The sequence below is a fragment of the Coturnix japonica genome, chromosome 19, assembly GCF_054131305.1.
Source record: "Coturnix japonica strain WE chromosome 19, WE-NBRP24, whole genome shotgun sequence".
NCBI lineage: Eukaryota > Metazoa > Chordata > Aves > Galliformes > Phasianidae > Coturnix > Coturnix japonica.
Genome location: NC_140681.1, coordinates 13,349,635 through 13,365,000, shown reverse-complemented (window position 1 = coordinate 13,365,000; position 15,366 = coordinate 13,349,635). Strand labels below are relative to the sequence as shown.

Genomic DNA, 15,366 nt, shown 5'->3' with positions numbered 1-15,366 from the left:
TATTCAGCCCCTGAATAAATGAGCAGTCCTAGGTCAGGGCGGCATCAACCATGGAAACAGCTGACCCAGAGACTACCCAAACTGGGGAGGGGAAATTTACACTTGGGGAAATTACCATGAAGGATTGCTCGTGCATGAAGCGCTGTGGGACCCCCTGTACGTTCCTTCATTTTGTTGTTTTCCTGGAGCTATGAATTTTGCTATTCTTTTGAAAAATGTGTTTCCATATTCAAAGTGGACAAAGTGTCTCACAAGGAAATGTGAGAAGAGCTTTTGGTTGGAAAGAAATTTTAGATCTTGAACTTCCAAATGTTGGAACATTTAAGAGTTTATGAGTTATTTGCTCTGTAGTGTTTCAAGAACCAAATTTCTGAAGGGCTGATTGGGAGAAAGGTGTGATAAATCTGTGCATTTGCGCTCAATGCTGTTCTGAAGCAGGAGAGGAACAGGCTGTGCTGTAGAAGTTTGAATGGAAAATTATTGCTTATGCAGGAGGGGTCTGTAATTACCAGGAAAGTATGCAATCTTGTGAAAGTAAATTGCAATAGACGCGTACATAGATCACAACATTTTCTGCAGCATCAGCCACTTAAGTTCACATCTCTCAGTTTCATTTTGAATTTAAAGTTTGAATAAACCCAAAACTACAAGGCCCAACTCGTCTGAAATTTTCAAGTTTCATCTGCTTTTGATATAAAACTATAAGCCATAAATCGATTTCTCACTTTGTAATGGAACTCCAGACTCAGTGAATATTTGTGCTTTTTTGTTTTATTGTAAAAGTTTGCCTTCCTGTATGAGTATGAAAGTACTGGTTTTGCCCCTGAGGCTGAACTCGCGTGAACCCAGTTCAACAAATTTGCTTTAAATAACGTTTTCAGCATTCTCTGAATGCTGCTACAAAAGAAGTTGTGCAGTGAGGAGAAGGTTATGAATACCCTGAATAAGAAGAATGAGCACATAAGCAGCCGCGCACTGACACACTTTCTGTTGTAGTTGAACTTTTCAAAAAGATTCTGAACTTACAAATATCTCTTCCATCTCAATAAATAAATAAGTAAGAAGATGGTTTAACAGACATTTAAATGTCTTTAGCAAGTAGCTGCACTGGAATACAATAAAAAGATGGTCTTCTGTTCTGCCACTTTTTAATCTGTCTCTGTTGCCCCCATTTCTTCCGTGTTAAAAATTAGTTTCTATTCCATTGGAACTGACCATCAGTTTCAATACTGTATCTTTGCATTCGTTTCCCAAAATTGCTCTTTTGGGCAAGAAATCTAATAACAAATCTGGAAAATCAAGTGTGAACAGACTCCTTCCCTAGGCTGTCTTACTGAAAAAACATTTCATGCAAATAATCTCATTAGTGTAAAGATTTTGTTCCCTGGCTCCTACCAGTAACATAAGTTCACATGATTGAGCTATGAGCTCCCGTAGAAGGCAGGAGGATTTGCAAGGATGGCCATCAGAAGATCAAGCTTTAAACAGTCAGAAAGCAGCAAAACCCACAACCTTGGGAGACTGCATCTCATTACAAGGGTGTGCCCTGCGTGAGGAATCACACTGCTCACTTCTCAGCTAGGCAGGCAGACATTTCTCAAATGTTTCATAAGGTGGAGGAATAATAGGAAAAAAGGAGTAGATTTAATGATAAATAATAATGCACTGTCTCCGACATTAAAGGACATCATTGGCTCCCTTCTCTGTGGTGTAAATCAATGTAATGTGTGAATCCTTTAAAAGTAACATGGAATTTAAAATGGAAAATATGAGAAGCTAGTAGAATTACTGCTAAAATCATCCGTTTATTATCTAGGTGTACTTAATAGCCTGCTAGCTGATGAAAAATCATTTGCTAACCCCAAGGAATGGTTCATTTTCCAACTCAATCACTCAACCATGCATCGGCCAGTGCTTTTTAAAAATATGCCTCATATTGCTTCTTTTGTCAGCGTCTGGAGATAATTTATAACAGCCATAACTTCCATTAACACACCCACAAAGCATTTTAGTCAGGACAGGTAAGATCTGCAGGTGAACTTGAGATTTTTTAATAGCAAACTAGTTAACAGCCAACTACTGCAATGTTTTTAAGTGGTTTTTGGCTGGCTGGAGGTCAGTGCAGTTGTAGAGTATCAGTGGACTCAGTTGCTCACAGTAATCAGGTTCTTGAGTATAGATTGACAGACTCATTTCTTGTGTACTTAAGATAACTTACGTTGCTCTGACATTACACCTAAACACCTCTCAACAGAATAGCATAGAAGAGACTTTAGCATAATTAGGTTTGGTTTCTTTGTTCCCTCATTAATAAATATTTTGAAATAGCCACTTCCAGTTGTTGACACAGATGAGTCTAAGAGTAGCTCCTGCTGGTCTGCCTGACCTCACGATTTACAGCCCTGTTACAAGCAAGTCAGGCTCTCTCATCTTTTGTGGCAACACGTAACCTGCATTCTCCTGAGAAGAGAAATGCTAACTTTGTTCCCTGTCTGTACCTGGCTGTAGGCATCTTAGGGCAGAATCTGACAATACAGTTGGGAACTGGAAACTTGCTGCCAGGGAGGACAGTTCAACTGGAGCCATCCTGTGCACCAATCTTCTCCTCTCCCTCCTTGACAATGACATTTAGAGCTTTACCAGCAACAAGCCAATTCAGAAGTAAAAGGGCCAAAAAGTAGCCCTGCAACAAAGGTAAATTCAGTTTATCTCACGGAACCAGTTTGCTGTCAAGTCAGATGAATAGCAGTGCAAAGCAAAGGGATTTACGATGGGAACACGTTGTGGGAAGCAGTTTTGAGGGCATGGAAAACTTCTTTTGGTGCTGATTAGCCATTGCATTTGCTTAGCAAATAAATGAATCCTCCATAGTTTAGATTTAAAGACAGGCACTACAAGAATGCCCTTAGCAAAGAAACTGCTTTTCATACACATAAAGGTTCTTATATGATGCTTTTAAGGAACATCTCAGCATGAAGTTTAACAGGATAGGTTCAAATTCTGAAATTTTTCTTTTGTTTCTTTGATACCAGAATTCTCATTAGCAGAGGTAAAAAAGAGAAGGAAAAAAGTAGAGGAGAACCATTAAGCATCAGAAATCAGCTCTAAGCTGTTTGTTTCATATCCCTTTGGACAGATTCACATGTTTTATGGGAGTGGAAGGTTCTTTGGAGATGTGTGGGGTTTGTGCGGGATGGGGAATGTGTGTTGTGACGCTGCTGTCCATGCGGTGCTGTTATGTTTAATGCGGTGCTGTTATGTTTAATTGCTGAGCTCCACATTAAGTCTTGTGTGTGCGGAGGGATTCAGGGATCTTTTCTATTTTCCTGAACATGATTACATTTTTTGTAATTTACATTTTTAGCCACTAAACAGTGATACATTGTATTTAGAAAATGAGATGCTTTGAGTGTCATCAAGATGTGACAGTGACAAATCTTATGAACGTTGATACAGAAACCCATCATAGTTCAAGTCCCACTTGCTGTATTATGGCTTTCTCTATGGTTTGGGAGGAGAAAACATTATTGTTATAAAGCTGTCACTGTGCAGATGCCTCTTCTTTTTTCTTTTCTTTTTTTTTCTCAGTTTAAAAACAATGTGCACCTGTAGGAGCTGTACAGCTGCATGCACTGGGTATGGGACCTCTGCAAAAAAAGTACAAAGGAAAAGTCACTTCCCCAAAGGTTACAAACCAGCCCCAAATTTGCAGCTTTTGCAGCATGTCTTTATCCATTTTGTGCTCATGCTGCCTGAACAAACTCATAGCCAGTGCCTAATCAGTAAAAAGTTTATATCCTGAGCTCCCTGAGTTTGCAGCACTCCTGTTAAGTGTCAGTCAGAATTTCTATTGTGATCACCCGTTCAGGGATTTATAACTCGGCTCTAGTTCCCAGCTCCAGGCTAAAAATTGGCATCTAAGAAAGCAGATTTGGTTTAAACATACACTGAAGCTGAAGAACTGGGAAGAGTCTCTCTCTGGTTTCAGAGTTCCGTTTTCTACAGTACTTCTGAGTGAGCGTTTGTAGAGCTCAGTAGCACTGCAGTATGTGGGAAGGGCACAGGTCAGCACGCTCGTTTGGTGGCAGGAGATGCTGTTTCTCAGTGTGAGGTCCTGGCTCTGTGGTGCTGTGCCAGCAGATTGTGGGGCTGAATGTTCACCCTACATGCACTTAGCAGGCAAAGCTGCTGCACAGTGGTTTGCTTTGGATAGGAAATCCCAGATACACAAAGCATTTATTTGACCGGGTCCCTAGGTAAGGACTAAATATATATCTCAAAATAAAACCAAAGAACAAAAAATATTGTGTGGAATGATAGCTGCAATGGGGATGAAACGGAACATCTAAGAAGCACAAGCTGTTATCTGATGTCCTGTCCCTCATACAAGGAGGCTCTCAAGATAACAGCGCGGGCACTTGGTGTGCAGTCATCAGAAGCCTGAATTGCCTCTTGCTGCTTCCTTCTCAGCAAGCTGCTGGCCTGACACTTTTTCTCTGTATTTGCCTTATAATAAGTCCATTAGTGCCATTTTTTCATTCCTATTTTATCCTGCCCAAAGCGTTGTGTTTCTATGAAAGCAAATTAAACACTGTTTCTGCTGAATCTGTAGCTTCCACCTTACGCACTTTCCAGCCTGGTTGTATCTTTGTATGACTTTCCCAGGGCTTCTCCAAGGTGTATGTTGCTGGAGGACTTAGGCAGGATACAAAGAGGATCAGTGAAAGCTGTGGTACTTCATAGGGCAACCCCGTGGTGTGATGGGTTGCAGACACTACCTCCTAGCTAGTCCCAGAGCAGGACCAGCAGGCTCCTCCTGAGCCATTGCATGATGCTGTTGGCAGTGCACATGTGGGAGCTTTCACCATGGGCTGACATCTGAGATCACAGAGCTTTGCACAAGCTCTTCATTTACAGTCTTTCATGTCAATATTCTGTGGGCTAAGGACTAGCAGTAATACGCATTGATGCATTAGAGGCCATATCCGTCTGTCTAATCAATCATCCATAAATTATAAGAGGAATACATACATCATTTAAAAGAAAAAAGCACAAATAAAAGCCAGGAAACTGAGAAACAAAACTATATATATTCATGTTAAAAGTCTGAGCTAGAAGCATGCTGGGTAAGCAAATGCAGAGTTAAAGCTGTAATTTACCCAGCCTACCTTTGTAATACTCACAAGTACAAAGGAACAGATTGAGTGCAGAGCAGAAGCTTAAGCCATGCATGTTTTTGATTTTAAGAGTTCAGGGGGAAGCTGTAGGGCTCTTAATTTGACCTAACGTTGTTTTATGTTAAGCATGCTTCTATGTTATTACCCCATTCGAGTGTATGATAATATGTGAAACAATTTGATATTGGAGTTAGTGCTCAGCTCTCTGTGAGCATGCTGTCTGCATGCATTGATCATTCTGTTAGAAATATATCAACATGTTCCATAACCAACTCACTGCCATTTTGTTTTGAAAAGAAAAACATTTTTTTTTATATTGCTGGTTTTGTGTTTTTTTAACTAAAAATCAATAACAGTAAATAGTAAAATATGCCAAATTTGTATATTGCAGCAGCTGGAAAGACCTCTGAGTCTGTGTTCTGCTGTTATTTTGGTACTGACATTGCTAGATAGAGTCAGTACAGATACCTCTACTGTGTTAGAGCTGGTATTTCTAGCAACCAGAATCTCTACCTTTTGTCTACAGCAATCGATCAAGTCTGTATTTGAGACTACAAATTTTTCTAAGAGGAAACAAAGCAGATCGCATCCTTTAGCAGGCACAAGTCCAACAAATGTCAATTTCTGAACAACATTACTTTGTGTCTCTATTTAACATTAAAGCTGATGGCTTTTTGACAGGTTTATAGCTGACAACTTCCATAGCCAGTCATGCAGTACAATTATGTTTGAGCTAATTTGATGAATCAACTTGATGTTCTATAGTCCCAGTTGGCTTCAATAGCGTATGTGCTCAATTTTCTGCTGGAGGTCAAAAATAAGCTTTGAAATTTGGCTAATCCCATCACATCCGCAGAACATGTCTGCTGGAATAATCTTTGGACATGAAGTCTTGAATAGTGCCAGAAATAGGAAGGAAAACTTAGTAATTTCATTAGACCCATCCATCATGAATCGTGTAGGCACAGCAATCAGGGTCTCATGTCCAGCAATTTACTTGTAAGCTTTAAATGCTTAAGTGGTTAGGGTAGGAGGAGGAACATTCCTCAAGCCTGGGCTTTGTTCTAGAGAAAAAAGGGTCTCATTGTTAATGTACAGTTAGAACAAATGCTAACTGAACGGTGGCGGGAAGTAAGAATGCAAAGATTTTCTGATTGTGTCTTTCCTGCAAAGATGGGTGCTGACTCTATTTCTTGGAATGGCAAAACGAGGTGTTAGAAGCGCCCCAGCCATCTTGGCTTTGGAATAGTATAGTATAGTAGTTGTTACAGTAAAATCGTTACTAGTCATCAACCTTCTCTCAGATAACAAACCAGCAGTAAATGCATTGAAACTTCTAATGCAAGTGTTAACAGATTTCCCCTGCCAATATATATTGGTCCTTATTCATTTTTTAGTGGATTTTAGGCACAGAAATTTCAGTTTCACTTGATGCTTGCACTGTTGGGCATTGACATTGCTCCAAAGTGGAAGCTGAAATCTACTTTCACTGTGGGTGGGTGCTGTAGTTAGAACATGGCTAATGGTCAGTTAGACATCCAGTACTTCTGCCCTGGTTTTGCCCATGAAGACTGAGGACTTTAGATTCCCGTTTCTGTTCCAATCCTGGGAGGTTTTGTCAGAGGGTTTTCACATCTCATAAATTCTGTGCATTTTCTACCATTTGTACCTACACATACGTGTGCATAATGTGTCTATATGCATATCTGTGTGTGTCTGCATTTGTTTAATGCAGAGTTAAGTAATGTGTGATGAAGCAGTTTTCCTGGCTACAGAGCTGATGAGGGTGCTGCTTTTGCTGTATGAACTGTCCACAGCAGCATGTTCCCATCCTTCACCTCTCTCCTTCACTCGCTGCATTACAGCACACATGATATAGCTGTGATGAGTCATGGCCGTGGAGCTGTTTATTAGCAGCATGCTCTGAATCACCAGGTCAGGTGCTAGAAAGATAGCAGATATGTATATATCCATACAGACAGAAACACACACATATATATGCACATATATACACACACATGTATGCAGGTAAGTGCTCTTGCATTCTATTTCCACTGATTAGATCTGAGCTATTACAAGCACTAAATTAGGCAGCAAATATGTGTAGTTCTGTTTCTTTTCTTTTGCTCAGAGCAGTAATTCACAGTACATCAAAGGAATGGATTTTTAAGGAACATTTTTGATTCTTAACTTGAATTTGTATCAATTTAAATGATTTTAAAGGAGAGACTCATTTGGTAAGGAATGGCACAGACTCTGAACATTTATGTGCATATGAAACAGTTGTAATGAAGACTGGAGATTGGACTTTTTCCTATCAACATTTCAGAACATTTAATCCCCCTTTTTCACTGCCTTCTTTGTGGTGTATATAAATATGTAATGTTAGCCTAGGTTCACCTTTGCCTGTTAGAAACAAATTGTTCTCTGTGTATTCATAACTGATGTTTCTCTGGCCAGTTATTTTTCTGAGGTTTGCCAGTGTACTATTTCAACTTGCTTCTTTGAATTTGGATATTCAATGAGAAGAAACAGCTGAAGCAGCCAGAAGTGCCGTTCTCTGAAGGAGCAGCGTTGCACCGAGGCTGACTGCAGAGCTGGGCACCAATAGCGTCAACATGCCTTTGTGGGAGCAGCTCAGCATCCTTCCTGTGCCTCCTGAATGTGACACTGCGTTGGTGGGCACGGTGCCAGTTGTTAGCAAGTTGGGCCTGTGGTTCCTCTGCTTGTTATGATTGAATCAGCAGCTGTCTGTGCTATCAGTGAGAGACCTTTGGTGACTGTTGTGGCTGCTCCCTGAGCCTTCCCATGTGAAAGCCTTTTTTTTTTTTTAATAAGAGAGAAATGACTGGTCTCAGTGATTTGTCCCTGCATGCCCAAAGCATTGTAACCAGCAGTGCTTTAACATTTTATTTATGATAACAGAAGGAAATGATTTTCTAGCACAGAAATCCCCTGAACTTTAATCATTCTGGTCTCAAGGGCTTTTGTGTTCTTGCCTCCATTTTGATTCAAACTTTTCTATGCATTAGCTTGTGGGAAGTTAGAGACCTGTTTACCAGGTAATCTGATCAACGTTGTGACTCACCCAACACTTAAAAAAAAGCAAAACAAAATGAGACAGGGAGGTGGGGAAGAGCCTTCAGTGTTAATATATTTATATTAGTTTTGAATGAAGAGAGAAAATTTCCTTCCAGAAAATAACAATTTCTTTTCTATGCACACGATAGAGATCTGTGTGTGCTCATGGATCGCCTTGCTGCGCTCTGCCTGGCGTCTCCCTGCTTCCAGGAGCCAGAGGTGCTGGGAGTGCCCTGGGGCTTTGCCGTGGGCACTGTGGGGCTGGCGCTTTCAGGCTGGCACGTCCAGGGTCTGAAGGTTGCTCTGAGGCACTGAGGGTGACAGTGGTTTGTGATACACGTGTGCTGAGAAGGAGGGGAAGGAGAGGAGAAAGGGAAATGGGATTGAGTACCTTACTGGTCAAAAATCCAAGACATATGATATAAGGAGAAATAAATTTGCTGTAGCATAAGGTCCCTTCCTCGCCTGTGTTTTGATATATCTACAGTGCTTTGTCTGCTTACGTGTTCATAAAACATTATGCATTTGAAAATAGCAGCTTTCCCAATGCCATATGTTGAGATATCTTAAGTATAGTCTTAAAAATCATAAGTGAGTGGCTTAGGAAATTAATATATTTCTTAAATAACATATTGGATTCTTACAGTTTGCTTTCTACTTTTAGAATCAGCATGTTCTTGATTTTAAGCTTTTGCCTGTGACCATAAGAGCTGTGCGCCAGCTTTTTCTGGGTTTTGTTTTTTAATGAAATATGAGATCCTCGCGTAACTACGGAACTGGAGGAAACGAGCTTTTAATACAAGTACTAACTATCCTGAGACTAGCAATAAAATAAGTAGAAGTGGGTACCATGAAAAATGGCCATGGTTTCGCACACAGTCTCTGCCTAGTTACAAGCCTGACTTATGTGCAGCTGCCTCAGTTGTGCATGCTGACAGCAGAGGAACTGCATGGGCAAATGAGCGGTCAGGTGGACTTGTGGACAGCCATCAGTCTTCTCCATTCACACTCGGGATGTGAGTGTGTTTTGCATGAGCAATTGCAAATAGGACATATTTGCTTATTTGTCCCATAATATTTACCCCAACATTTGTTCTCAGCAGCTATTCTTGCTGTATTGCCATATTCATTGGTAGGCTGCTTGGTGCTTAGTATCTACACAGTTCTTTACAGGGAGTGATAACGCAAACATCACCAAAAAAAAAGAGAGAGTTGGCATGTCTTGTTTTTCAGTTCCCAGGTTTAGTCATTCAAAAGGAGAACTCAGTGGTTAAGCAAGAATTTCTGATCAGCAACTCTTCTTCAACTGTCTGCTGTTAATTGCCTAGAAGCAGGATATATCACAAGTATTATTATGGGGTTTTCAGCCTCTGGAGAAGTGGTTTTCAAAACTATGGGTATGCACCTTTGGTGACTGAAATCTGCTCACAGCCCTGCCTAAACATTTCGTTTTACATCAGATTTTTCCTACCTAACTAACCTGAAGCATCCCATGCAATTGTAATGCCAGGTGCTCAAACCTATGATGTAAGAAACACCATTTTTTTGCTTGCCATATAACTCTGAGTTTTTCTTTTAAGCCCCAAATGAGAACAATTTGGAAATCTTTCTAACATAGGTAAGCTAAAGTGCATGTCTTTGGAACTTCTAGAGTATTAACCAACAAAACCCCATATGGTAATTCTTAAGTTTTCTTTATGTATATGTAACTAACAGATGAAGCAGTATCTTCAGATTCTTTCCATACCGTCTAAAATACTCACAATATATGCAGCCATTGTAGGTCTGGAGATTGTATCTGTCAAGGCTGGCTGCATGTGCAAGAAACATGATGGTAAAATATGTGGCAAGTATGAGAACTGCATGAACAAGAAGTTCTGTGCTTGAACTCATCAAATGAACCTGACACTGGCCAACTGCAAAGTTGATACGTTCAGGAAATGACATCTCTTGCCCCAAGAAAATCAGATGACACCAGTATATCATCCACAATCAAGTTTCTTTCCGCATTTAATCTGAACTTTTTATTTGAATTATCAGCTCTAAGTGTCTCGTACAGCTACAGAGATAATAAAATAGCCCTGAAGTCTCAGAGCAGGTCAGCTTCTCCTTGATGTGCTTTTTAGCTATCTATCTGTGTTTTGGTCTGGCAGTAGTGATAACTCCTAGAGACAAAATATTCACAGATAAATAAGAAGGAAAAAAACCCCACAGAACGATATTTTTTGTTCCTTTTAATACAGTTGTGGTGGTTTGGACAGAAGTGGTGTTACTGTTCTGAGTCCTTGGATCCTTCTGAATCTCCTTCCTGAGGACACCCAGTTTCAGGGTTTTGAGCACATGATACACCCCGAATACATAGAGAATTTAATTAAGACATTGTCCTGTGGTTCACACCCCAGCTGTGATCATCAGTGTCTCTGTGGCAAAGATGGTAGTTGGGAGAGGGAAGTCAATAGTCTCTTCTATTTTGTGGCCATAATAGGTCTTTTTTGTGGGGGAAAAAAATGTACTTTTCCGTATCCCATATCTCCTCTTTGGATCTACCTGCTGTGTTTATCTTGCTGTGCAGGCATTGGTCTCACAGCCTCTGAGCTGCTTTGCACTAAGCACAAATTCTCAGGCTTCCCAACTTGCTGAGAGTTCTCAGAGATGTGGGACTGTTTGTTTTTTTCTCCCTCTCTCACTCCCTGTGAGCACTGCAGCCTTTCCCCAGGTAGCCCTGCAGGCCTCAGTTGATGTTCCTATTGCAGGGAGCAGACCTGCAGGGAGGGGATGTGCCCACCCTGACAGGGGTTGTGTAGAGCAGGGACATGGACTGGCTCATTGGCATGAGACCTAGATTTAGCTCTCTTTAATTCTTTGCAGAGTGTAATTTACATACCTGCTAGCACAGTGCACTATTGATCTCATTTCTTTGTGTCTGTTCATGACTACCAACAGACTAGACAGATCCAGATTTCTTAAGTCTAAATCAAACGCAATTTTCTGAGTCAGAAAAAACATGTTTGTTTCTTAGTTACTGTATGTGCGTCTCTGCTGCCTTGAAATATATTCTGTAATCCCATGCATATGTGATTTCTTTCTTGGTACTCCGGAGTGCACTCTATAGATAACACTTTCATGGTATTTTAAATTCCTATATCTTGACTGTTTTCAGAGAAATGAATATGATTTAACCTTCTTTAGAGCAAGGATAAACTTTGAAATGAAAACTAACATATGGTCTACGTGCTATTTTTGTAACTGTATTTTATAATTTCTGAGCTGATTTTGAGAGCTGATTATTATTTAACAAGTGAAACAGGCTGTCAGTGTGACTGCCGCGGTGCTCTGTGAATTAGTGCTCAGTTCTCGGAAACTCCATTCAAGAGCAGCTCTGCAGAAGGGGATATTGCAGGTCCATGCTGGGACCTGTGGGCTAAGCTGCTTGGGGAAGACCTCATGCTAACCTTCAGTGCACCCAGCTGCAGTAACAGGCTGTTAGTTGGGCATTTTTTTCTAGCACTAAATTCGCTCACACATTTTGTTGTTGTTAAATATATTGGCTGTCAGACCGCATTATATTTCTTCATGATCCACTGCATTTTCTGTGTGTTTTCCTGAGAAGATCCACCATACTCTATCAAAGAAGACCTGTTTCTCCTTCCTTCTCTTCTCCTAGCCACACTTCTTGTTTTTGCTCAGTCTCACAGGCACATATCCTAAAATTGTCCAAGAGATCCTCAGAGCACCACTGGCTTCCCACAACAGTTCACCCATTCACGGGCTTCCACCATCCAATTCACTCACAAATCATCCCAAGGGGTATTCTAGCAGGGGCTCCTCTGCCTCCTCTCGATTCTGCTAAGTATAAAATGTAGGAAGCCAGAAATAAAAAATTACAGTGGAATCTTCCACCTCAGAAGACAGTGATACTGTGCAGCTATTGGCCTGGCAGATCTACTGAGGAAAACACAGGTGGATAAATGTGGGTGCACTGGAGGAATGTGAGGAATCCATTTACACGTTATTATAAACTCCAAGTAAAGATGTCTGAGTATTGCAGGCCCTCCTGTTTCATTTTTGTGTGATGCTGTCTCTATTCCCAGTAGAATCCAAGAGTGCACCTCAACCTCACTGCTTCTGCATACAAATATTTGCCTGAAAAATATAGTACATTGTAAGGTCACTTGCAAATATGCCTGGAAAAAATCACACGAAAAGCTGAGCAAGTTTTCACTATTGAAATTAAGTAGGTCAAGAATCTATCTAGTTTGTCTGGTAATGTGCTCTACAAGCTAATGAGATCTTGAGAGAAGAAACACATGCATGTGGTTGCCAAGGTGAGCATACATTCACATTACAAACCAATAAACAAGAGTAGCAGTCTCTGATTTTTGTTTAATCTTTACCCAACAGTGCTCTAAAAATACGTAACCCTACCTACAGAACTTTTTGGAATGGGTAGAAATGTATCATGAAAGTAATTAACTGCTCTTGTGATTACAGAATGTATGCCTTCATCTTAATGGGTGGGATGACCAGGCACATATACTTATGTACGTACATTTTATTTGTATCTTCAAATAGATAAGAAAGATGTATTACGTGATTATAGTTGTAGGATATGATGCTTATCCCATAGCTGATTATACCATAGGTGAGTTAAGACCTCATTAAGACTTTGGTGTCAGGTCTAGTGCTGACTTGCTTGCTGGATAAAATCATTTCCCATGGTATATAGGTTTTCTGAGTCATTAAGACATAAAATACTGTTCCAAACTCTGCCATGGAATAGGTATTATAGAAGAACATTAATACATAGTCATAAGGAGATATAATTATATGTGTGTGTGGGTATATATATATAATGTTTAGTCTAGACATCAGTATAATTATGCACAATAAGATGTGACATCTGAGATTCATGTGTGTTATAAATCTTTTTGAAAAGGAAAATGGTTAAGTCTGGGAAAATTGTATTTTTCCCAGCACTGTGCTGCTTCGGCCCCTTTTATTTCTGAGTTCTGGAAGAAAGACAAGGCTTATCATTTATTTTTGAGACATTTTATTCTAATGTTCATCTCCTCATGTGGTCCAAAGCCCATGAGTTTGCTCTGAAATGTGCAGATGAAACAGACTCTTGTTGTCTCTAACCAAAAACGTGATGCTGCAGAGGTGAGGGACCTGGCTGCATGGCCTGAAAACAGAGTGGGACCGTGGAGTCTGATATTTATAATATTACACTGTCTTTGTCTAAGGGAACTCCGAGGATTGCTTGGAGAGTCAGGATATGACGTGACAAGGAAAGAAAATTGAGAACTCTCTCCCGAATTTTCCCATTTGTCGCCACTTTGGCAGGAAAATGAAGGGTCAGATTTCAAAACCTGGCCAGCCTCTTGGTGCCGGTAACTTGCGGGAGGATGTGAATGGAATTAATTGTGGGTGTACTTAAAGCTATTTATATGTCTTAAGAATTTAATTTTGGAGAAAGAAAACAGACATTTTAGTATTTAATATTTGTTCTCAGTTCGGTTACAGAATTTAACCTGCAAAAGGCAGGAAGGCCCAGACAAGGACCGGTTGTAAATGTTGATCAAAATGAAACCATTCAAGGTTAACAAATTGCAAGACATCTCAAACAATTTAACCAACATATTGCTTGCTCACAACTATATTTTCTGCTTTGCTGGATTTAACTTGTTTTGACTAGTGTTGAAGGTTCAAGCCAGTTGGGGACCGCACAGCTTTTTATAATTAAACATTAAACTGGTTAGTGGGGTTAAAACTGTTAAGTATATAAAACTTTCAGGGCATTCATTGAACAGTATGTTTATTTCATTTGGCATGTTATTTTAAGTATACTTAAGAAAACAGTAAATGCAAAATGCCACGGTAACAGACTGACTGTAGAGAATAAGCAGAGGATGCTTGGATGCTGGAAGTTTGATTCTGTGCAAACAAGGCAGGAGAGATTCACATGCCATGTCAGCTCTCAGATGCGTTCAGCAAATTCTTCTGACAGTAGTGCAGGAGAACACAAGGGCTTTGTTGTGCATCCTACTAGAAATATTACGTACCGTAGAGAAAAGAAAACAGTGAAGAGTCGGTCAATATTTTTCTTGAATTTACTCCTAGTGGTAGAAGCTCTGCCTGAAGTGTTCCATTTACGTTTGGTGCTCTGCACTTTATCATCTTGCTGCTCTGTAAAGTAAATTTATTCTTGGGAGGAGCACAAGCTTTTGTTGTAGCACGTAGTGCATCCAGGAAGGTCTGAGGGATTAATTGGTTTCATTATAATTATTTTTTAATTTGATAGACAAACCAGAAAATTAAATACTGCCAACAGTTTTTTGGTTGGATGTTTTTTGTTTTGTTTTGTTTTTAGGCTCTGTTACACTTCTCCAAGTTTATCTGCTTTTGAAATGAGGTGTTACTTCCTGGTGAAGAATTTAAAGGAGGCTCATTTAAAAAAAAAAAAAGAACAAAAAAAACACAAACAAAAACAGAAAAATATTTTGATACAATGCCATTTTTTTTTCATATATCTGTGTTGTGTTTTGGTGTTTTATTTCATTGTTGTTTGTTTTTATTTTATTTTTTTTCCATGCAAAGTATCTTCAAATCTTGCCCCTCAGATGTGAACAATTATGGCCTGAAATGTCATTTTCTGGTGAACAGATATTTGAGATGATAGAAAATATCACACAGTCCGACTCCCACACCTGTAAAACGCTGATTGAAGATCTCTGCGAGTTTGAATGGTCCAGCTCTGGGAGGGTGGGCTCTGTTTCCCTGAGTGATGCTATATGGTTGGCTGAGCACATGAGGAACAATATAGGAAAAGGGAAATCTCTGCATACTTTGAGTGTGCCGGACCTCAAGGACCTACCTGGGTGGATATTTTGTGGCTGACCATTAGTGGTGCAAAGCCAATGTAAGTAGAGTCAGACTATGGCTGGATTCCTGACTCCAGCTCAGCTCCATGTCAGTGAATAAGGATGGTCCAAGGAGGAGTAGCAGCCAATGAAAATATTCTGACATTAATTCCTGGTGGTCTACTGTCACTGTGTATATCATTTCATTAAACAACTTTGTCATACAATATATAATTCAGCTCCAATCG

The 15,366-nt window shown here is 40.0% G+C and overlaps 1 protein-coding gene across 5 annotated transcripts in view; it reads left to right on the top strand.

Moving 5' to 3' along the window:
• Positions 1-15,366, top strand: part of TSHZ2 (teashirt zinc finger homeobox 2) — a 204,157-nt gene that overhangs the window by 21,568 nt on the left and 167,223 nt on the right. Inside the window, exon 2 of one of the 5 annotated variants that reach the window (XM_085519820.1) lies at positions 12,750-12,799. The exons of the other annotated variants lie outside the window; for them this stretch is intronic. Coding sequence (XP_085375946.1) covers positions 12,751-12,799 — 49 coding nt within the window. The 5' untranslated portion in view covers position 12,750. The remainder of the gene's footprint in view (positions 1-12,749; positions 12,800-15,366) is intronic. 5 annotated transcript variants of the gene reach the window in all.